This window comes from Gracilinanus agilis, chromosome 2 (assembly GCF_016433145.1).
Source record: "Gracilinanus agilis isolate LMUSP501 chromosome 2, AgileGrace, whole genome shotgun sequence".
Lineage (NCBI taxonomy): Eukaryota > Metazoa > Chordata > Mammalia > Didelphimorphia > Didelphidae > Gracilinanus > Gracilinanus agilis.
This window is the reverse complement of record NC_058131.1, coordinates 528,784,378-528,808,674: the sequence shown is the minus strand read 5'-3', so window position 1 is coordinate 528,808,674 and position 24,297 is coordinate 528,784,378. Positions and strand designations below refer to the sequence as shown.

The 24,297-nt window shown below is 44.6% G+C and overlaps 1 protein-coding gene across 1 annotated transcript; it reads left to right on the top strand.

The window, feature by feature from the left end:
• Positions 1 to 1,639: 1,639 nt before the first annotated feature.
• Positions 1,640 to 23,039, top strand: SPINT1 (serine peptidase inhibitor, Kunitz type 1). The gene is given in 12 exon segments (XM_044662202.1): positions 1,640 to 1,736; positions 1,739 to 1,794; positions 2,106 to 2,643; positions 14,204 to 14,331; positions 14,922 to 15,060; positions 15,178 to 15,348; positions 18,422 to 18,448; positions 18,680 to 18,805; positions 19,070 to 19,120; positions 20,494 to 20,664; positions 21,749 to 21,796; positions 21,977 to 23,039. Coding segments are annotated over 12 exon segments (1,773 nt in total). The 3' UTR covers positions 22,198 to 23,039.
• The last annotated feature ends 1,258 nt before the right edge of the window (positions 23,040 to 24,297 follow it).

Here is a 24,297-nt window from a genome sequence, read left to right as displayed (position 1 = left end):
TCAATATGAACCTGCAGTGTGGGGCGGTGAACAAAAAAGCTAATTTGACCTTGAGCTGTAGTAAGTGTAATATATAGCTTCTAGAAATAATGAAGTGATAATCACTCTATACTTTGAAGTATTACATTCTATTCTGGGTACCATAATTTAAAGGTGATGGCAAACCTATAACATGCATGTCAGCACTAACACGCAGACATATGCCCTGGCATACAGAGAAGTAGGGGCCGCATGCCAAGGATGAAACATTTGCTGTAGTGTAGTGTAGACACTCTGTGTACTATAGATGACAATTCTACCTATATTAATTTACCTATTTTGGTTTATTAAATACAGTTATATATTACAATTCTACATTTTGTTAAACTATAAATATCCCAAAATTATGGGTTTTTTTCTCGAAATGACACACCACCCTACTTATGCTCAGTTTTTCAGTGAATTTTGACACACCAAGCTCAAAAGGTTGCCCATCACTGATTTAAGAAAAGCATTGATAAGCTAGAAAGACAGTCCAAAAGAGGGCAACCAGTATAGATTCTTGAGTTCATGCCACATAAATATCAATTTGTTGAAGAATTATTGAAGGAACTGTGGATGTTTATCCTCGAGAAGATAACTTAGGAGGAGCTTAACTGCTATCTTGATTTCCTGAAAGGTAGAAGGAGCAGTGTGGGAGCCAGAGGAACCAAAAACTCAACCGCAGAAGCCTAGGCTCCTAGATGTCAGACACTGATACAAGCATTAATATAGCACGGTGAGGAAATGCTCCAGGCAAGACTGAGAGGAAAGGAAGGTTGGAATTCAAGTAAGTAGTGAGATTACAACAAAATTCCTTCCCCAGCCTCAGTTTCCCGCTCAAAGCAATAGCGAGAGTAGCTGCGAGGGGTGGATGGGATGCCTGGAAGTGAATGAAGTGGGCTCGCAATAGCGAGAATAGCTCCGGGGAGTGTGCGGGAAGATTAAAAGTGAATGGTCTGGCTCCGCTTCCGCCTAAAGCCTGGGGATGAAAAGGGGAACTTCACAACTGTCTGATTTCCTACTTATAAATGGACACGGAAATAACTTCCTATGAAAACCTGAAATCGTTTACTATGTAGTGGCCAATTTGCATCTTTGGCACCTCGAAACTCCTCGTGATTTTTTCTCTTTTTCACCCTCCCAGTTCCAAACATGACCTAAGGTAGAGACTTAGGAATGTTTGGGGGCGGAAGGGTTTGAAATATCACTCCAGGACCCACAGTGTAGAGGGACTTTACGCCTCCTTAGCTGTCCGCCTCAGCGTCGGTGGTGGCGTGCAAAGGACTAGGCTGGATGATTCATGGACCCCACTCCCATCAAGCCCGAGGAATCGGTTTCCCCTCCAGGACCCTTAGGTGAAAGGTGGGGCACCTTTAGGAGCGGCTGTTAATCCAGCGTATAACAGCCACGAGAGGGCGCGGGGTTGGACTGTGACGATCCTCGAAGTCCGGGGAGCGCCCCACCCGGGCCAACTTGCGCGGGGGCGTGGGGGTCTGGGACAATGAGGTCGAGGAAGAAGGTCCCGGAAGCTGGTCTGGAGGGATTGAGGGAGGGAGAACCGGCTGGGCTGGGGAGCCAAGGGACAGGGGCAGGGGCGGAGCCAGCATCGCAAGGGTTAATGTCCGGCCCCGCCCCGACCTGGTGGCGGCTGACTCAGTTTCACCTGAAACTCCGCGGGAGGCAGCTGCCTGGGTCCGAAGGACTTGTGGTCGGGGAAAGAGTCGCTCTGGGGGCACCAGGATCGGCCCCACCCCGTCCCACTCACCTGCGCAGGTAAACGAGGGAGACTCGCGACCCAGAGCGTGTCAAGGCAGGGAACAGGACCGAGGCTGATCCTTTGTTCAGCCCAGCTTTACCGGTCTAATGGCGTGCTCAATCTTCCTACTCTGACTTTTTCGCTGGGAAGGGAGTGTTTGTGACCCCCTGATGGCCCGACGTGGCCAGGTGCCCCCCCACCACGCACATCTGTGTACCCCCATTTGTCCCAGATCCTCCCCCCTTTCACTTCCGCACTCCCTACCTCTTTCTGGCTTACTGATCAGGTATGTCACATTCTCTCCTCCCCTCCTTTCCCCGCCCTACAGGTCCCAGACACCCTCAGAGCACAGAGCAACACTAGAAAGGTGACCCTCCTTGGGAGGAAGGTGATCCTCCCCGGGAGGAAGATGACCCCCAGACTTGGATGCCCCGAGGCTTGGATCACTACGACCCTATGGCTCCTGGTGACGTTCAGCCTTCCAGCCTCGATGACTGGGCAGCCACCTGTGGCCCCTGGGAAACCGGCTGGCTCTACCTGCTTGGAACAGTATACAGTTGGGGTACCAGACTTTGTACTGGACACAGACGCCTCTGTTAGCAATGGGGCTACTTTCCTGGGCTCCCCCGAGGTGCGCAGGGGCTGGGATTGTGTCCGTGCCTGCTGTTCCACTCCATCCTGCAACCTGGCCCTGGTGGAACAGAAGCCAGGCGAGGGTGAGGACGCCATCTCTGCCTGCTTCCTTCTCAACTGCCTGTATGAGCAGACTTTTGTTTGCAAGTTCTCCAGAAAAGAGGGTTTCCTTAACTACCTTACGCGGGATGTTTACCAGTCCTACCGAGAGCTGAGGAAACAAGGCTTCGGAGGTAAAAGGGGAGGAGGGATTGGGACGCGGGGGGGGGGGGAGGGGGGGCACGGAGGAAAGGACAGAGAAGACCTAGAAGCATCCCCGACCCCCGCCCCAACTCCCAAGTCCCAACACACAGAAATGGAGGGAGAGTATTTGTGAGGACTAAATCATTGCAGGTGGGAGGGAGCACAGAAACACCAAGAGTGATGAGCAGCAGCAAAGTTCTGAAGAGAAAGTGGAGAATTCTCTAGGGTGGGGAATTCTCGAATCCAAGATTAGGGATCCTAGGTAAAGAAGGGAGATTCCACCAGGGAAGAAGGGGAGGAGCTGGTATTCAAAGATGGGATACTTGCCTTGGGACAATGGAAAGAGAAGGGTTTTAGTTTTGATTCCACCACTTAGTAGCTGTATATATTACCTTGGGCTAAGGCACTTAACCAAACCGGCCTCAGTTTCTTTATTTGTCAACTGGAAATGACAATACCTGTACTTACTTCATCAGGGTGTTGTAAAGATGAAATGTGATAATGGGTGTGAAAGCATTTTGTAAACTCTAAAGTGTTGTTATATACTCTAGTTTCGTAATGGAGTATTACCTTGGTTGGAGTTCTGACCCTTTGGATGAAATGAAATGATGTTGAGGCCAGCCCTTTCCTTGCATATGAGTCCACCCCCCACCCCCCTACAGTCTAGCTTTAAATCAGTGAAAGGAGCACTATATGTCCCGTTAAAATTGGACTAAAAACCTGGAATTTCCTGATTCAAACCAATCTAACAAACATTTATTAAGTGCCTACTGTGTACAAGGCACTGAAAAAGATAAGAGAAACAAACAGCTCCTTTCCTCAGAGAGCTTATGTTTTATTGGTGCCATGCAGGTATATTTTGATAATAGACAATATGGTATCTTATCTGTTATAGGCTCATCAATCTAAGGCAGGAGGATGTTTCCGAAGCGAACTAATCCAACTGACTTCTTTTTGTAGAAGAGCAAACTGAAATCTAGTGAGCTTAAGTGACTTACCCACTAGGATCCTATCACATTTTCCCTGAAACAGCTAAGCTGGGGCAGTGCAGCCAAATATTGTCAGCTGCATGGTGTTTTATTTACTCTGAGTGTTTTCTAGGTTGTACTACACTCAAACCTATGTAGAATCTGCTTCTGTCTTGGAGAGGAGCTGTTCCAATGATAAAAGGTCATAGGATTATAGGAACAAAGAAATGGGGGTGCAAGGACCTACAAAGCCTCTTCATTTTTAGAAAACAAGTCTAAGGAAATAGTATCAGAGATGAGACCCCCTGTATTTGATTGTCCCTATGGTTTCTGTATGGTGGCTTGGAGGAATTCCCAGGGGACCCAAAGCAGTATGGACGAATGGCATTCCAAAAACTGAGTCCCCTCAGATCTATGAGAATAAGAAATCTTTCCCAAACTACCAATGATGACAGCAAAGTCACCAAAGGAGTCTCCTACCCAGGTTGAAGTTGGTAAGAGACAGACAGAGAGAAAGAGAGGGACGGAGAAGGAAGGGAAAGGGAGAGAGAAGGAAGAGGAGAGAGAAAGGGAGGGAGGATAAGAGGGGGGATTGAGTGAGGGAGGAAAGGAGGAAAAAAAGAAGAGGGAGGGAGAGAGAGACAGAGAGAGAGAACATGAGTGAGAGAGCACTTGAGCTTAATCTCCTTAGAAGTAGACTGGCTTTCAGTTTGTTAGGGTTGGGGGAGAGGAGGATTGGAGTGAGTCAGCCAAATGGTGTGGTATACCTGGTCGGAAAAGGTTGTCAGCTGTTTAGGGGTGTGTGTGTCTGTGTGTCAGTGTTTGTGTGTGTTGGCTAAGATTTCCAGAATGAACCTGAGCCCCTGCTTCTGGCATGGTTAATCTTTGTTTATTTCTGGGGATGAAGTCAAGCCCATGGATCCAGCCCACCTCCCCTCCTGCCTCTGAGCTGGCAGCCAGGGGAACCAGTCTGGGGATTAGGGGCCGTCCACAGACTTCTGGTTCATTGTCAACCCCACCCTGCTTCTTAGACATCTGTGGAAGGAGAACCTAGCACCTACCTCCCTACCTATCGACCTCCTTTCTCCCACCTGCCCCTTCCACAATCTTAATATCACATCTAGTATGACTAGCCATTCTAGGGTCTAGAAACAGCAATGATAGAGTAATTGGACTAGAGGCCGAGTCCAGAGGTGATGTCACCAAGCTGGAACTGGAGAAAACTTTCCTCTATTCATTCTATGTCTCCCATGCCTAGGATGTTCTCTCTCCTCACCTCTGTCTCTTGGAACCCTTAATTCTCTACAAAGCTCAGCTCAAGTGCCACTTCTATAAGATGTGCTCCTCCTCCCTCCCCCCAAATGACTTTGTTTATTTTGTAGGCAGTTTGTATTTATATATCATATACTTATTTCCTCCTGGTGGAATGTAAGTTCCTTGAAGGCAAGGACAGTTTCCACTTTGTTTTTATATACCCAGCTGATGATACAAAGACATAAACAGTTCCTCCCCTCAAGTAGCTTACCTTCAGTGATTCAGTGTGTGTGTGTGTGTGTGTGTTTTGGGGAGAGCTTTTGTATACTAATAAGTAGATGAGGGGATGCAATGTTTACAGAACTGGCCTGCTCTGAGCAAGGGCAAGAACTTACTGCAAAGGAAGGAAAAGGGTGGCAGAATGAAAGGGATGGAATGAAAGGATGAAAAATCTTTTTTATTCTCCCTCCCTTCCTGCCTTCAAAGTTTTAGCCACTTATTCACAACTGCTAAGAAAATGCAATGGTCACACTAGACCTGACCCTATATATTTTTCAAAAGAATGCAAAAAAGAAAGGGGGGAAAAAAAAGCTAGGAAGATGAGTTTAAGTCCAGGGTCTTTGATACATGCTGAATTGGGTGACCCTAGAAAAGTCACTTGACCTCTGAACAGGCTTTCCTCTTCCAAGAATTCCCTATACCAATCAAGTCCTAAGTCTATTCTCTGACCTTATGAATAAATAGAAAATAAAAAGTAATTGGAATTCTTCTGAATGGAATCAAGAAAAGCCTTGGTGGCATTTGTGCTAAACTCTAAAGCAAAGTTAAGGATTTTTAAGATGCATCTTACAAGAGTCGAAGAGAGTGGGGCAGCTAGGTGGCTCAGTGAATTGAGAGCCAGGCCCAGAGATGGGATGCACTAGGTTCAAATGTGACCTCAGATACTTCCTAGCTGTGTGACCCTGGGCAAGTCACTTGACCTCCATTGCCTAGCTTTTACCACTCTTCTGCCTTAGAACCAAAACACAGTATTGATTCTAAGATGGAATGTAAGAGTTTAAAATAAAATGGTTAAAAAAAAAGAGTTGAAGAGAGATCTAGTTCCAGGCCTGTGTGAATTTAAGGAAAGACAAGAAGTAGAAAGTCCTGAGCAATAGTTGGTCTGGGAAAGAATTCATGAAGCAAAGGAACATGTAATAAATCTGGAAAGGTAGACGATAGTCCAGGTCTGAAGAGCTTCAAAAAACAAACAGGGGAGTGCAGTGGACAGAGACCTGGCTTGGGTATTGAGAGGACCTAGGTTCAAATCTTACCTCATATACTTCCTACCTCAGCTGTATAATTCTGGAAAGTCACTTAACTCTATTTGCCTAGCCCTTCCTTTCCCTTCTGTCTTAGAATTGCTACTAGAATAGAAAGTAAGGATTAAAAAAAAACCAGAAGCATTTTATTTTGATCATAGAGGTTAAAGATGGTTCATTAGTGATTCTTGGACAGGAGGGTAACCTGGTCAGGTGTGGACTTTAGCATATCCCTTGGGTAGTTGAGTGGACTATGGAATGAGAGACTAGAACACTAGAGACTGATTAGAATAGCCAGCAGGGTACCTGACATATAATATACACCTAATAAATTCTCATTGACCTTTTTTCTCCTTCCCAAATCTGGCACCTTATAATTTTTTTTTATTTCATTTAAAATTTTTTTTTATTAAAAAAAATTGGTTTTCAGGGCAGCTAGATGATTCAGTGGATAGACAGCCAAGCCTGAAGATAAGAGCTTCTGGGTTCAAATCGAAACTCAAGACATGTCCTAGCTGTGTGACTCTGAAAAAGTCACTTAACCCCCACTGCCTAACCCTTACTATTCTTCTGCCTTAAAACCAATTTTTAGTATTGATTCTAAGATAGAAGGTAAGGATTGTTGTAGTTGTTTTTTAATCTACTTTCCTTCCTTTATACTTCCCCCTTAGATTAAAAAAGAAAAAAGAAAAGAAAAACAAGAACTTTGTACCATTCTTAATGAAACAAAATAAATTCCTGCATTAGCCTGATCCAAAAAAGATATGTCTGATATCCTGATTCCACTGAATCTCTGTCTAGAGGTGGTTACATGTTTCTTCATTGGGCCTCTGGAATTATGGTGGTTCACTGCTTTGATCCGAGTTCTTACAGCTTTCAGCCTTCTTTGTTGGCCCCTTTGTCTTTCCCTGCTCCTCCTTTTCCACCATTCCAGATGACCCTCTGAGGTTCAGAGGAAAGCCTGAGGATGGATGCCTCCCTCTTGGAGCCTGGTTAACCTACCAGGTCCCGCTGAACTAGAGACTAAGCCTGTTCCACGAGGAAGTGGCAGGTCAGGTGGGTGGTAATTGGCTGTAATTGGCCCCACCACTGACTGTGCACTTCCTGTCCCTGGCTGCAGATTTTCTACCTAAGACCATTGACTGATAGGAAATGGCTCCTAGGCCTGGGTGAACTGAGCTAGGGAATCAACAGATGTGGAAAGGCTCTTGGGGTCTTTTCTTCTTCTTTGGGAAAATCCCAGAACCCTCGTCCTCCATCCAAGCAGGAATACTGGCACCTGGGAAGGAGCTTCTCTGGGGAGCATTTTTTTTTAAACTCTTACCTTCCACCTTAGAATCCATACTGTGTATTGGTTCCAAGGCAGAAGAGTGGTAAGGGCTAGGCAATGGGGGTGAAGTGACTTGCCCAGGGTCACACAGCTAGGAAGTATATGAGACCAGATTTGAACTTAGGACCTACTGTCTCTGGTCCTGGCTCTCAATCCCCTGAGCTACCCAGCTGCCCCTCTGTGGCCATTTTGAGGGCAACTGAGCAGAATGGATTGAGTAGAGGCCAGCTATTGAGTATCTGAGGGGCTGAGACCAAGTAGATTAGGAGTTGGCATAGTAGCATCCCTATATAAAGAGCTGTTGGGTAGGAAGAACTTTGCCGCAGGTATCTAGAGGAAAAATCTCTTCCTTTCCTCCACTGGGGAAGAAAATGTCCCCCTCCTAGCAGGTTTTAAAATTTTTCTTCCTTTTCCCTGCCTGAAGTCAGTCCCGATTTCAGAAAGGAAAGGGAGGAGCTTCTATTCCATCTCCTCCTTTCCCACCCTCCCCTCTTCCCTTTCTTTTCTTCCCCTTTTGGTGAGTGGAATCGAGAGGTGGGGCCTGTGGTTGCTATGGGGACATCCTGGGGCCCAGGCTCCTGGGGGAGGGACCCATTATTGCCGGGCTAGCCCTTTGCTCTCTGGGTGGAGGAGGGGAAGAGGAAGGAGAAGGATTGGGAGTTATCCCATCAGCCTCCAAAGGCGGTGAGAAAGACTCCCTGGGAAGGTTCTTTAGGTTAGGTGCCACAGTGCCCCTCTTTGATCTGCCTCTACCCACTGGGGTCCCTGCCTGGGAGGGAAAAGTGTATTGAGTTTTTCCTGTCTGTGCAGTGGAGGGGATGTAACTGAACCTTCTGTTCTCCTTTTCCGGGGCTCTCCCTGCCTCACTTGGGGTGCTTTGTCATATAGGTCTAGGTAGAGTGGAATACCAGCAAAGATGCCTTTGGGGTCACGGGAGAAAACAACCCTAGTGTCCTAGCGCCGCCTCTTACAAGTTAACTGAGACTTTGCCCCATTCCCAGTCTTCATCCAAGGGGGCTCCAGTGAGTAACAGCTACACAAAGGCACAGCATAATGAACAAGTATTGATTAAATACCTACTGTGGGCTGGGTGCTTCTGGTGATGTGAATAAAGAATGGAACAATTCCTACTCCTGCGAAGGATGTGTTCCGGAGCCTGGACACGGGCCAGATTATCCAGAGTAAAGTATACATACTTGAACCAAGATAAAGCCCAAAAGGTCAAGAGATACCTCTGCTTCCCTCTGGGATGACCTCCAATTTACCCGGTCTAATTTTTTTAAATCCTTATCTTCTTAGTGTCAATTCTAAAACAAAAGCTGCAAGGGCTAGGCAAGCCGGTTAAGTGACTCGGCTAGGATCACAAAGCTAGGAAGTGTCTGAGGCCAGATGTGAACCCAGGTCCTCTTGACTCCAAGACTGGCTCTCTATCCACCAAGCTACCTAGCTGCCCCTACCGGGTATGAATTTTATATGTCCATAATTACTGTTTGCATGTTGTTTCCTCCATTAGAATTGAGGGGGCATGCCCTTGGGAGCATCTCCAGTGCTTAGCACGGAACCTAGAACATGGGGTGGTGAGAGGGAGAAGGAAACAAGCTTTTATTAAGCACCTACTGTGTTTTAGGTGCCATACTGAGAGCTTTACAACTATTATCTTGGTGGTGTTCTTCATTTGTTCTCAGTCCCGTTTCACTCTTTATGACCCCATTTTGGGGATTTGTTGGCAAAGATACTACATCGGTTTGCCACTTCCTTCTCAAGCTCATTTTACAGATGGGGAAATGGAAGCAAACAGGGTTAAGTGAGTTGCCCAACATCACATAACTAGGAAGTGTCTGAGGCCAGGTTTGTACTTAAAAAGATGAGTCTCCCTAATTCCAAAGGAAATGCTCTATCCACTGGGTTACCTGGCTGCCCCCATTTGATGGTAGGTACTCCATAAAATGTTTGTTGACTCACTACCAGATTTTGGAGGGCATGGAATACTAGTCAAAGATACTTGACCTTTATTTCCCAGATAGTAGGGTCCTGGAAGAGAAAGCACATGATCCAATGTGTTCAAATGAAAATTATACAAAAGTTGGAAGTGTATATTGGAGGAAAGTGAAGGTTTAAGTGACTATTAGAGGAGAGTGAAGGTGTGAAGTGTGTTTTGGAAGAGAGTGAAAATAGTGGTTTGAAGACCATTAGCGGGAAGATATCCCAGCAAATTTAACAGGTGATAACTATACTCTCTAGGGCAGTGGCAGATGGTGGAATAGAAAGGAGGGGGTAGATGGGAATAATCCTGAAATGAGACACATTCTGCCCTTTTCCTCTTTCCCATTCCAGTGCAGACAATTTGCTTCTTCTCTCTTAATTTGCTACAGGAACCAACCGTGTTAACCTTTCTCCCTCAGTTTTCCTGACACTACCCTAGTCTTCCCATCTCTCTAACCACCACTTTTGCTGGACCTTCTTCCTGACCCATAAATTCAGGCGTGGTCAAAATGTCAGGCCTTCTGCCCTCCACCTTCTCTATCCTTCCATCTCATCACCTCCCACGCCTCAAATCTCACCTCTAGGTACATGACTACCAAGTCCTATACATACAGAAAGTAGTGTTATACCCTGGGATTCCTTCTGACCCTGGCCCTGACCCTGACCCTCTCATTGGGTGGAGATGGTAACGGGACCATCCATTCTACCAGGTGGGATCTCAGGTGAGCTCTAGTCCCAAGTATCCAGCTGCCTGCTGAACTTTTCTAATTGGATCATAGATTTAGAGTTGGAAGGGACCTCAGAGTCCATTTAGTCTAAACTTCAGTGGAAGCTGAAAGTCAGGGAAGTTTAGTGACTTGCCTGAAGTCACTCAGATAGGAAGGAGAACAGAATTTAAACCCAGGTTCTCTGACACGAAATCTAAATTATGATGCCTCACTGTTGTCATCAGTGTTGTCAAAAGCAAACGCCCACACCACGTATAAAGAACTGGGGTTTTTGTTGTTGTTTTTTTAACTCTTATTGTCTGCCTTAGTAACAATTCTAAGACAAAAGGGTGAGGGTTAGGCAAACAGTGTTAAAGTGCCTTGTCCAGGGTAACACAACTAGGAAGTTTCTGAGGCCACATTTGAATTCAGATCTGACTGACTTCAGGCCTGGTGCTCTATCTACTGAGCGACCTAGTTGCCCTAATGACTCTTTTTTTTTTTTTTTTTTTAACCCTTGCCTTCTGTCTTAGAATTAATACTGTGGATTGGTTCCAAGGCAGAAGAGTGGTAAAGGCTAGGTAATGGGGGTTAAGTGACTTGCCTAAGGTCTTATAGCTAGGAAGTATCTGAGACCAGATTTTAACCTAGGATCTCCCATCTATGAACCAGACTCTCAGTTCAGTGAACCACCCAGCCACACCTCACCCCCCAGTACTCTGAATAGTAAAATTCCCACCATTGTCTTAAATTGCCATCCCTCTCTCCCTCCTTCCCTAGCAGTACTAGTCTCAATATCTGGCATCTCTGACTTCTCCCATCAATGTCCAGGGTTCAACTTCCATTTCTACATGTATCACACAGCATTTCCTACTCTTCCTTTCAATTACTTCTGCTATTCCACCCATTCAGAAAATTGGGACCTAGCTGATCTCCTTGCCTTTCCCCCACTCCAAGTTATAATTTTCTTTCTTCTTTATTGTATTTTTTCTCTGCTCGTATACAGAAATAATTTTTAACATTTGTTTTCTAACATTCTAAAATCTAAATTCTCCCCCATCTCCGAGGTGGCAATCAATCTGATTTAGGTTATACATGTACTACAGTCATGCTTTTCTTAATACATTACTTGTATTACTGCTGCACAAACATTTCCCACTTTCCTTTTACCCACAATGATAAAATTTGAACTTCTTAACCTGGTACCAGAATTATCTTTCATTATTCTGCTACATGAAATTTCTGCTCCAGCTCTCTCTCCCCTTTGCTTGGGATCCAAAAGACAAAAGCAAAATAATCTTTGCCCTTTAGGGACTTATATTTTCTACTGAATGGGACCATATGTATACAGAAGATACACAAAGAAATTTCAGATTTGGGAGGATACTTAAGAACAAGAGAGATCAGAAAAAAGCTTCCTTTTGGAGATGGTGGCCTTAGGGCCTCCAGGTGGCTCAGTGGATAGAGTACCAGGTCTAGAATCAGGAAGACTCATCTTCCTGAGTTCAATTCTAGCCTCAGACACTTAGGAACTGTGGGATCCTGAGCAAATTTACTCCTCGATTGAAGTGCTGGTGTTGTCCTTATTTTTTACGTTATTTTAAGCCCAGATAGTAGCCAGTATGATAGCCACTCATGTTTGCCTCAGTTTCCTCATCTGTAAAATGAACTGGATAAGGAAATGGCAAACCACTTTAGTATCTTTGCTGAAAAAACCCCAAATCGAGTCATGAAGAGTCAGACATGACTGAAAAACAACTGAACAACCAGGCAATAGTACTTGAGCCAAGCCTTAAAGAGCTGGAGAAAGGACAAGATAAGAGGGAATGTATTAAATGCATGAGGAATACAAAAGCACAGAGATGGAAGATGGAGCATCAACACCCAGAATAGCAAGTGGATGGGTTTGGCTTGACTTTGGACCCAGGACTTCTGATTCCCAGCCCTCTAGAGTTTAGAGGGTGGGTAAGGTTCTTTCCTCTGGATCTGTGTCATACAACTGTATGACCTTGGGCAATTTGCTTAACTTCTATAGGCCTGCTCCTGAATCCAACAGAAGCTGGATTAAATGAACTCTAAGGTTCATTCCAGTGGTCACAGTAATATCATTCCAAGGTTCAACTCGAGTCTATGGCTCACGTCAAGGTTCAACTCTCCGGGCAGATCTTTGGCCATTCTAGGCTCCTGTGACCTCTGCCTCCTTTCCTTCAACAGCAATAACATATCTTATCTGTGTAACTCATTTGGTCTTTGGTATATGTTACCTCATATTAGGGGAAAGATTTGTCTGTATGTAGTGCTGGACTTGGCACCCAACCCTGATTTCATCTCTCTCTGGGTTGGCTTGACCATCCCAACCTACCCTTACACACTTGCTGGTTCTTAGGTGGAAGCAATCATACAACTACAGCTTATTTTTATGAGATTCTAGGAGTAACCTTGCTGACAAGAATATACTACTAGCTCCTGAGCCCCCACCTGCATATTTCCCATTCAACATATGCCTCAGCTGAACTCCATTTAATCTTTTTTTTTTTTTTTTAACTCTTACCTTCCTTCTTAGAATCAATACTTGTATTGGCTCCAAGGCAGAAGAGCGGTAAGGGCTGGGCAATGGGGGTTAAGTGACCTGCTCAGGGTCACACAGCTAGAAAGTGTCTGAAGCTACATTTGAACCCAGGACCTCCCACCTCTAGGCCTGGCTCTCTATCCACTGAGCCACCCACCTGCCCCCAATTCCATTAAATCTTAATCAGAAACATTTACTTAACAGAAGACAAAACAAGAAGAATAAAATATTCCATCTGTCAGCCAGGTTCAAATTCTTCCACCAATTCATATAATGTCTGTGTACATATATTTAATTATAAACATCAAAGGTTGAAGAAGCTGCCTTAAGAGGTAAGAGAGTTCCTCATCACTGGAAGTCTTTAAGCAAAAGCTGCATAACCATGTGTGGGGGATTCTTTTTTACCCTTGAGTTAGATTTGATGGACTCAGAGGTCCCTTCCAACTCTGAGGTTCAGTGATCCCTATTCTTTTTTGTGTATGCGTGTGAGGGGTAGCATTCTCCACATTATTAGTGCATAGGGTGGGTCTCAGTAAATATTTGTCAAATGAATAATTCCTCAGGTAGAGGAAAATTGGGGAAGGTAGTTAGATTCTACATCAAGAAAAAAACAAGAATCATAGAAGGGGTAAAGCTGATAGCAATAAATAATAAAATAATATACAAATATTAAATAATAATTTATAAATAATTTGTAAGATAACTTATTAAAACACATTTAAATCAAATAACTGTAAATAAGAATATATAAAATATAATAAAATAAATAATAAAACATTTCTCCCCTCCCCATCATCCCTAGCCAGTTTCTGCCTTGCATTTTGAATGACTGTGGAAGTTGACCCATTTCCATTGTTTTCTAATGCCCTTCATAGAATGTAATCTCCTTGAGGACCATTACATTTTTATTTTTGAATCTTCAATGACTAGCATAGTTCCTGGCACACAGTACAAAATTAAAAAATATTTGTTGACTGATTTAATTGACTTTTTTAAATGGTTTATATATTTTATTATTTTAAATAATGTTTTATGTTTCCCCCAATTACATGTAAAAAATTTTAATATTCATTTTTGAGTTCCAAAATCTCTTCATCCCACCTTCTTTTTCCTCTCCCCACTCCCTTGACATGGTAAGAATCTAATATAGATTTTATACATGCTATCATATAAAACATTTTTCTTTATTAGTCATTTTGTGGAAGAGATCTTGAAGAAGAAAGAAAGGAAAATATTATATGTTTTGGTCAGCAGTTAGACTCGACCAGTTCTTTCTTTGGAGGTAGATGGCATTTTTTATCATGAGTCTTTGGGTTCATCTTGGATTTGATCCATTTTCTAAACTCATCTGTGTGTGTCTGGATATCATTCATACAGTAAAGGAGATTCATTTGTTGTAAAGAGATTTTACCCTAATCATTTCTCCATCTCCCCCCAGGAGCTCGCCTTCCCAAGTCCTGGGCTGGCATGGAAATAAAGGTGCAACCTCAGGAGCCTTTGGTGCTCCAGGGCACAGAAAATACCGAGTGGCACCTTCTCCAGGGAGATGCCAATGTGAAGGTGGAGGTGAGGAACTGAAGTGGGGTCTGGGGTGGCTGGTCTTTGAGAGCATCCTTCGGATTCTCTCCTAACTTTTATCCATGTCCCCTTGAAGTCCTTGATCTGCTTGGGAGACGCCTGAGTCCCAGGAACAATTGCTTTTAGGTGTCCTAAAACCAGAGTTGTGTTGGAACCAGCTCAAGAAAGCTGATGGTTAAATCTTCAGTATGAGCACTTACACCTTGGAAATTGGCAAACACTACAAATATGGGCTTGATTTTGGGTTGTCTAGACTTAAGAATGTGACTGGGAAAATATTACTAATGCAGAATAAACCTAAAAGTGTGTTATGCATACATTTTTGCTGGGGGCAGCCAATTGCTAAAATTTTACCAGCATATTACTGCCTCAAATGATTTCTATAACCTCATTAATTAAAAATTCCCTCAGACAGCCCTGTCCTTCTTCTGTTCTCCATCTATGATCTCTCTCTCCTCTGACATCACAACATGTCTTTAGTGATTACAGAGGAAGGGGACAAAGAAATTTTCAGATCTGCAGGGACCTATTTCAGAGGGGAGAGAATAAGTCTGAAACCTTTTCTTTTTTCCCTATAGAAAAAAGATACAGATCATCTAGAGCTCTCACAGTTAAAGGAGGGGACTTACATCTTTCAGTTGACTGTGAAGGACTCTGACCAAAAGCAGGATACTGCCAATTTCACGATCACCGTCCTATCACCTAAGCAGACAGAAGGTACGGAATTAGCCCAGGGGAAGGAGGGGAAGGGACCGAAAGAAGAGGGGCATAGAGCCCAAATGGCCAAATATCACCCTTAGCTGGCTGCCCCAAGCTTGCTCCTTCTTTTCCCAGAATACTGCCTGGCACCCAAGAAGGTGGGCCGTTGCAGAGGCTCTTTTCCCAGATGGTTCTATGACCCCACTGAGCAGCAATGCAAACAGTACGTCTATGGTGGTTGCCTTGGCAACAAGAACAACTACATTCGGGAGGAGGAGTGCAAGATGGCCTGCAAAGATGTACAAGGTGAGGTTGGTGAGGAGAATTGGGATGGGAAAAGAAAGTGGGAAGAAGTTGAGTCAGTGATTGGGCTAGGGAATAGAGAGAGTCTGATGGCAAGAGGAGGTGCTAGGGAAAAGGAGTGATAGTGATATTAAAAAAAAAAAAACTTTAGTATTTTAAAATTTAAAAACATTTTTTTTCAATTACATATAGAAGCAAATTTTGGCAATTGTTTTTTGACATTTTATGATTTAGATTCTCTCTCTCCTCCCCCTCCTCCCACCAACATAGTAAATAGTCTGATATAGGTTATACCCGTGATGTTGAACCTATGGCACGGGTGCCAAAGATGGCATGCAGAGCACTCTCTGTGGGCACTCAGCCACCCTCCCTCCCACCCAGAGTTTGTTACTAGAAAGGCAGAGGGACTCGGGCAGAGCTGCTCCCCTTCCTCTCCCCACCATGCCTGATGGCATTTTTCACATCCCCAACCCCTCTGCCAGCATCCAATGGGAGCTCACAACAGGGTAAGGTGGGCAGCTCACAGGCGGCAGAGCTGGAGAGGATGACATTTCTCACTTCACCTGCCCCTCTGCCCAGCAGCTTAATGGGAGCGCTTCCTCCCTCCCCTTTGTAGGGAAAGTGGGGTACACCTAGCACTTGGTGGGAAGATGGGGCACAGCTCATGGACTTTGGGGGGGTAGCTACATTCCATCTCTAAAAGGTTCGACATCACTGGATTATACCAATACTTTTTTTTTTAAACCCTTACCTTCTGTCTTAGAATCAATACTGTGGATTGGTTCCAAGACAGACAAGTGATAATGACTAAACAATTGAGGTTAAATGACTTGCCTAGGGTCACACAGGTAGCAAGGGTCTGAGAACAGATTTGAACACAGGACCTCCTATCTCTAGGCTTGGCTCTCAATCCACTGATCCCTACCTCTTATACCAATGCTTTAAAAAAATTTTTTTTTCATGTAGAAACAATTTTTGACACTTATTTTCAGACATTTTATGACTCAGGTTCTCTTCCCTCCTCTCCCTATCAAATCCCACTAAGGCAGTAAATAGTCTGATATAGGTTATACCAGTGCTTATTTTAAAAAATTTTCAATTACATGTAGAAACAATTTTTGACAATTGTTTTCAGACATTTTATGGTTCAGATTCTCTCAACTTTTTTTTTCTTTTTTTTAAAGAGAGTATAGTTGATCAGAACTAGAGAGTTAAAATGAGCTTCCTTCAACAACTACCCTGGACCACAATATAGAGTCACATCATTTGGGGGTGGGGAGCTTTTCAGTTGGCCATCTAATTTGACCCAGACCCAAAAGGAATCCCCATTACATGAATGAAAAGTGGTCTTTCAGTTCATCTAGAGGCACCAAATTCCTCTTTAGACAGTTTTAATTGTTAGGAAAGTTGTTTTTCTGACATTGAACCTCAGTTTTCTTAACTCTTTGCTACTCTCTCACAAAATCACAAATTTAGAGATGGAAGAAAGAAGCCTTAGAGATTATCTAGTCTAACTTCTCATTTTATAGAAACTATAGGGCAGGATAGGTCGAATGGCTTACCGAAAGACACATAGTAAGTGGCAGAGTCCAGATTTGAGCTCAGATCCTTCAACTCCAAATTTAGCCCTCCTTTCACTGGACCTTCTACTCATTCTTAGTTTTGGCATCTGGGACCAAAAAGAACAAGTCCAATCCTTCTACCGCATTATAGCCCCTTCCCATATATAAGGAAAGCCATCTTCTCCCCATCACCCTTCCCTTCGTATCATTCTTCAGCTGATCCTTTTGTGACATCTGCTTTAAGTCCTTGGTCATTCTATTTGTCCCCCCACACCTTTAGATGCTTTAAATTTCCTTAGATGTACAGTGGTACATAGAAGGAAATATAATAATCAAGATCGGCATGATGAGGGCAGAACATAGCAAAATTATCAATGTAATATAATGCCATGGCGAAGGTAGAACAAAGCAAAATTATTAATATAATATAATGTTGGAGCAGTTGGGTGGCTCAGTGGGTTGAGAGCCAGGTGGAGAGATAGGGGATTCTGGTTTCAAATCTGACCTCAAACACTTCCTAGTTATGTGACCCTAAACATTAGTTCTCATTGCCTAGTCCTTACTGCTCTTTTGCCTTGGAATCAATAATTGGTATTGGTTACAAGATGGAAGGTAAGGGTTTAAAAATAATAATAATTTGGTCTCTACTATGCACTAGGCAATGCTAAATGCATTATAATTATTATCTCATTTGATCCTCACAATGATCCTGGGAAAGTAGGTGCTATTATTATCCCCATTTTCCTGATGAAGAAACTGAACCAAACAGAGGTTAAGTGACTTGCCCACAACCTCAGAACTAAAAAGTGTCTAAAGGTGTATTTGAACTCAGGTCTTCCTGTTTTCCAGGCTCAGTGCTCTCAACTGTCTCTGTTAAAGCATGCAAGTTTGAGTTAAATTTTTTGGCTATCGCATCTCATTGCTATTGAGTGAATGAGTGAACAGATGAATGAATATTGATTTTCAAAGCATGTTGCTAAGTAAAGGGGGTGGGTTGCTGCTGAATGACTAAATGAACAAATGAATTGATGAGTATCCATGTTCAAAGCACCTTGCTCGGTAAGAGGGACAAACACAGTCCCATCATGTTTTGGGGCAGGGATTGTTGGTTTGATTGTTTGAAATATCAGATGCTTTTAAAAGAAAATTTATTGATACAAACAAAATACTTTATAAAATCATTTCCTAGTTTAACAAGTAATCGGAAACTCATTTTCAAGGAGTTTATATTCTAACTGGTAATACAAGTCCTCTAAGGGTTAGTAGCCAGGTCTTCCCTCATCTTCTGCGCATGATTGATTTTTTTTTAATCTCAAGTATAAGGCTTCACTTTTATCCCCTTTGTATTTCATCAAATATGAAATTTAACGGGATATTCTGAGGGAGTCCCCTGGTACACCAAATTCAGAAGAGAATAAGAGAGAAGTAAAATTTCCCCAGATTCCAGGCCGCCATCATATTCTCTTTTTTGCTAGGGATTTGACGGCCATCACTCACTCCTTTCTCTCTTTCAGGTCCTTCGATCCAAAGGCAACATCCAGGTAGGTTCCTTTCTCTGTACCATGTGGTTTCCTCCAGTCGCCCATCCTTCCCCTTCTCTAGATTCCTCAGCAATGAACTCAGATTAGTTTCTCATTTCTGAGGTCCTGTTCTCTGATTCCAGCCCCTTTGAGTGGGGTCCCCAATACCATTTCCCTCTCATTCCAATTATCAGCTGCTCACCAAGTACTTATGGAGCCTGACTGCCCATGCTTTCTCTCCTCCCCATAAAGTGTGCTCTGAAGCCTGCCAGCCCTCGCAGTTCCGCTGTCGTGATGGCTGCTGCATCGATGGCTTCCTGGAGTGTGATGACACAGCTGACTGCCTGGATGCCTCAGATGAGGCTACTTGTGACAAGTGTAAGGCTTCAGGAAGGGGAGTCCCTGGAATCTTCTTACTAGCACCCCTCCAGAAGCCCATGAACCCTTGGGAAGGGCACAGCTCTGACCCTCTAAACCGAGCAGGTCTCCTGGGTCAGGTGCCTTGGAAGAACTGGGTTGAGGATTAAAAGGAAAGGAGGGATGGAGACCAATTCACAGAAACAGAGGAAATTCTACTGAAGTGTCTTCCTTGGCTAAGCTTTGTAATAAAGGCTGAGTCTAAATGCCTTTCTCCTTTTGCAGATACCACAGGCTTCCATGAGCTCCAAAGCATCCACTTTCCTAGCAACAAAGGTAAAGGCCAAGAACTGGGGGGCTTTGGGTTGATTATCTTTTCCCAGCCCTTCTGACTCTTAACAGGACCAACTCCAAGTACCGTCAGCCAGACTCAACAGTATGATCTATCTCAAGCAGAAAAGAACTGGGTTCTTTCCTTTTCTTTTTCTTTTTTTTTCCTAACCCTTACCTTTCATCTTAGAATCAAAATAGTTCCAAGGCAGAAGAGCGATAAGGGCTAGGCCATGAGAGTTAAGTGACTTGCCCAGAGTCACATAGCTAGGAAGTGTCTGAGGCCAAATTTGAACCCAGGCAGGACCTCCAATCTCTAAGTCTGACTCTCAATCCACTGAGCTACCTGACTGTCCTCTGGGTCCCTTCCTTTTTAAGAATGTGTCCTGGGGGCAGTTAGGTGGCTCAGTGGATTGAGAGCCAGGTCTAGAGATAGGAGGTTCTGAGTTCAAATCTGGCCTCAGACACTTCCTATCTGTGTGACCCCCGGCAAGTCACTTAACACCAACTGCCTAACCCTTACTTACTGCTCTTCTGCCTTGGAACCAATACTTAGTATTGATTCTAAGAAGGAAGGTAAGGGTTAAAAAATAAATAAAAGAATGTGTCTTATTCCTATACCTGCTCCAGACCCAGATGTCCTTATAGAATTTCCCAGAACCACATCAATCTCTCTGCCCCTTCCTATGCAGCTTAGACTGTGACCTAGTCCCAGGATGAGGTGGGGAATAGGACAGATGACCCAGGTCCTTGTACTGGTGCATTCAGATTCAATAGTGTTTTCAGAGGCAGCTAGGTGGTGCAGGGGGACCCAGTGCCTGGCCTGGTATCAGGAAGACATGAGTTTAAAACTGGCCTCAGACATCTACTAGCTGTGTGACCCTGGGCAAGTCATTTAACCCTGTTTGCCTCCTTTTCCTTTTTGTAAAATGAGCTAGAGAAGTAAATGGCAAATAGCCCTAGAATCCTTTCAAAGAAAACCCCAAATGGATTCACGAAGAGTCAGACACAACTGAAAAATGATGGAACAATAGCATTCATATTCACATTCTAAGCTCTAAGAGGGAGCTCTGGTATGTAGTGGGTAGAGAGCAGGCTTTGCAATCAGGAAGACCTGGGTTCAAGGTAAGCCTCTGACTCTTACTGGCTGTATGTGAGCCTGAGCAAGTAATTTAACCTCTTTGTATTCTGGGAAACTCCCTAAGACTGTAAGTTGTAGACCTGCATTGGACAAGTGGATTTCTTGGAGTTCCCTATTTCAAAGAAATCACAGATCCAGTCCTTCTTCTGAGCTCTGTCTGCCCTGATGGAATACAGCAGGGTGGAATCTAGGAAAGCCAAAGGTTCTTACCTGACCCTCTCTTCCCTTTCTTCCGTAGGACACTGTGTAGACTTGCCGGAAACAGGGCTGTGCCAAGAACGTATTCCTCGATGGTACTATAACCCCTTTGTTGAGCGTTGTGGTCTCTTCACCTATGGAGGTTGTGGCGGCAACCAGAATAACTTCCCAGATGAGGAAAAATGTCTCAAGTCCTGTGAAGGCATCTCTAGTGAGCAGGCAGTTGGGGGAGGTGGGGTAGTCTAAGGGATCAGTTGGGAAAAGGGATTTACTTAGGGGGGACCATGATGCAAGAAGGAAGGGAGAGAGGGAGAGAGGAAGGAAGGAAAGAAGGCAGCAGAGATAGAGGAAGGAAGGGATGGAGGGAGGGAGGAAGGAAGGAAGGGAGGAAAGGAGGAAGGAAAAAGAGGAAGGGAAGGGAGGAAGGTGAAGAAAGGGAGGGAGGGAGGAAAGAAGAGAGAAGGAAAATGAAAGGAAAGAAAGAGGGAGGGAGGAAAAAAGAAGGTAAATAAAGGAAGAAGGTGAGAAGGAAAGAGGGAGACCAGGAGGGAGAGAGAGAGAAGGGTTGATTTGGAAGTCAGAAAGCTTGCTTTCAAATCTCCATGGTTAACTAGCTCTGCAATTTATTTGGTTTCTTTAAGCCTCAGTTTCTTCAAATGTAAAATGAGGGGATCCAGTGCTAAGCCTATCATCCTGAAAAATTGTCTGGCCCCACTATTCTGTCCCATCTACTCAAAATCCCACTGTTTCCTTCAAGGAATGACTTGGAGTTGAGGAAGGTGGTAGAGGAGAGGGTAGCAGCAAGTTATATTTCCAAAATAGTCCATCAGACATATCACTTCCCCCAATAGGGGAATCCAGATCAGAACTCCTGAATTTAGTTGATCTGGAACCTTGGTCTCCTCCAGAAGCAATAATGTTTTTTTACTAACCATTTTTTACTCCCTTACTCCCTTTGACTCCTGTAAAAACTTACATTTTTTACGCCCCAGCGATAACACCCTTCCTCGTAATGAGTATTTACAAGTAGTAACTCAGCTGCTACTACTAACACCTTAAGGCACTGGCCATGTCTGGAACTTTATGCCTCAGTCTGTGTTGATAGAGCAACTCTAGAATTAGGGAGCTTGATTTCTGCTTGCCAGCTCTAGGACAGGGGAGAGAAAAGGGAGGAAGACAATCTGGCTCATCTAACTTTGGGAAACGCATGTGGAAATGTGTTATTACGTGTACTTTGTAATAAATCATCTTTTTGAAAAATAAAATAAAATCGCAATTTCCCCCTATATTCGCAGAGAAAGATGTGTTTGGCCTGAGGCGGGAATCCCTGCATGGAAACTCAGGTGAGTCTTACTCTTCAACAGGGCCATATTCCTTCCTAGCCCAGGCCGTGTCTCTGGCCTCACTATTCTACTCTCTTCGTCCCCCTTTGGCACCAGGAAGAGAGTGGCAAGTGGACAGAAGGAGTCCAAGCCAAAGGGCACTTACATCTCTGCGTCCCCCCCCATTATGTCTCTTCTCAGGTTCTATGGAGGTGACTGTGGCCGTGCTGCTGGGGATCTGTATTCTGATTGTGGTCGCCATCCTAGGCTATTGCCTCTTCAAAAACCAATTGAACAGAAGCCTCCGACGCCATCATCCCCTTCATCACCACCGCCCTCCTCCAATGCCAACCAGCAACCCGATCTCCACCACTGAGGACACGGAGCACTTGGTCTACAATCATACCACCAGACCCCTCTGAGCCGGGGGCTTCCCTGGGTGCTGTGGGCCAAGAGTTCTGGCCAGCTCTAACTTGACTTTGTCCCCTCCTTAGTTTCTGTCCCCATCACGAATGAAGGACAGGACAGAGAAAGATTGGGCTCGGGGTCACTCGCCCTGTTCCCTAACCCCGTTCTGCCTTGGACCCTAAATCTCCTGCCCCCATCTTGACAGAGCTGCCTTGGCCCTGGAGCTGGAAACACAGTTGGCATTGCAGGAGACTTGAGTAGGCAACAGCAGACAGCACGCCCTTGCTCAGGAGGTCATGCCAACTTCTGAGGACTAGGGAAAGTTGAGATTCTCTTTCCTTTTCAAAATGGTCTGTGATTCTACCCTTTCCCCTACTTCCCCAGAGCTCTCAGCTCCTACAGGGTAGAGGACAATGGGGGTGGGGTGGAAGCTGCCCCTGCCCTCAGGGACTGTCCCTTTCTCCCTTATTACCTCATTATGTTCCCTCTCCCCTACCCCTCCCAGTCCTGGGCACTACCCTGCCCGGGCTGTACATTTGTGCTATAAACAGTATGTATTTGTTTATTTAATGAGTAGGGACTGGAACCTGTGTCTCCGTCCCTTTCTCTAAATCTACTTCCTTTTCTGGACCTGAAGAGGGGTGGCAGCTGTTAATCTGAAGGACTGGGCTTGAACATAATGGTGTGTGTCAAAGGGCTGGGTGGACAAGGATGGGTAAAAACTGCCTCCTTCTTCCCTTGGTCTCTTCCTCAGTGAAGGAAGGGATGGTCATTTCCTCCAGGGGGGGTCCTCATCCCCCCACTGCCCAGTCTTTGCCACCTCTTCCCTCATTGTAATAAAAACCTTTGGGTCCGAGGTGCCTCTTTCTACTTGGTGTCTGGGGTGTGGGGGAGGGATGGAGGGAGGAGGAGGAGAGCTGATGCCTCAGTGGGGACCTCTCCTGTCTGACCGGTTCAGACTCAGGCTGCCCTGTTCAACAGGTTCCCCTGCCTCTCCCGAAACTGCCCCAGCCCACGTGGGAGGAGAGAAGTGCCAAGTTTGACCACCCCAGGGGGAGGGGAGAAAAGGGGGATTGACAGCGTCAGCAGAGAAGTGAGTTCTTTGCTTTACTCTTTCTGTGGCCAAGTGGAATACCAAGAGGTCTTGATCTGGTACAGGCTGACAACCAGTGGGAGTCTGGGATTGCTAGGAGATTTCTCTGACTTAGGGCTTTACTATTTGTGTGTGTGTACGTGGTCCAGCATCTCATTTAAAACATTTTTTTCAATTGACCTCAAAACCCATTGAGGGGGGCAGCTGGGTAGCTCCGTGGATTGAGAGCCAAGCCTAGAGACAAGGTCCTGGGTTCAAATTTGACCTCAGACACTTCCTAGCTGTGTGACCCTGGGCAAGTCACTTAACTTCCATTGCCTAGCCCTTATCGTTAGTCTGTCTTGGAGCCAATATACAGTATTGACTCCAAGACAGAAGGTAAGGGTTTATTTATTTTTTTAATTTTTTTAAACCCATTGAGGAAAAAAAAAAGACCTTATAATAGCAAATGCATAGTAAAGAAATTCTGATGGCCATAGTCAAAAATTTAAGCCTCATTTTGTACCCAGAGTCCATCACTTCTCTGTCAGAAGGTGACCTGTTTGTTTCACTGTTGTCTCTAGGACTTTTACTTCAAATGATTCTTGGGGAAAGTGGGGAAAAGCAAGCCCCTCTCCCCCACCTTGGTTTGTGTCTCCTTGTCTAGGGGGTTGTAGATTTTTTTTTTAAAGCCTTAACTTCCATTTCAGAATCAATACTGCATATTGGTTCCAAGGCAGAGGAGTAATAAGGGCTAAAATGAGGGTAAAGTGCCTTACCCAGGGTCACACATCTAGAAAGTGTCCAAGGTCATATTTGAACCCAGAACCTCCCTTCTCTGGGTTTGATTCTCAATCCACTGAGCCACCTAGCTGCCCTAGGGTCATAGATGTTTAGTGTTGGAAAGGAACTTAGAGATCATAAAATCCTACCACTGACCACCCCCCACCCCACCATTTTACAGAAACTGAGGATGAGAGTTTAAGTGATTTGCCTAGAGCCACACAGTAAGTGTGTGACAGTCAGGATTTGAATTCAGACC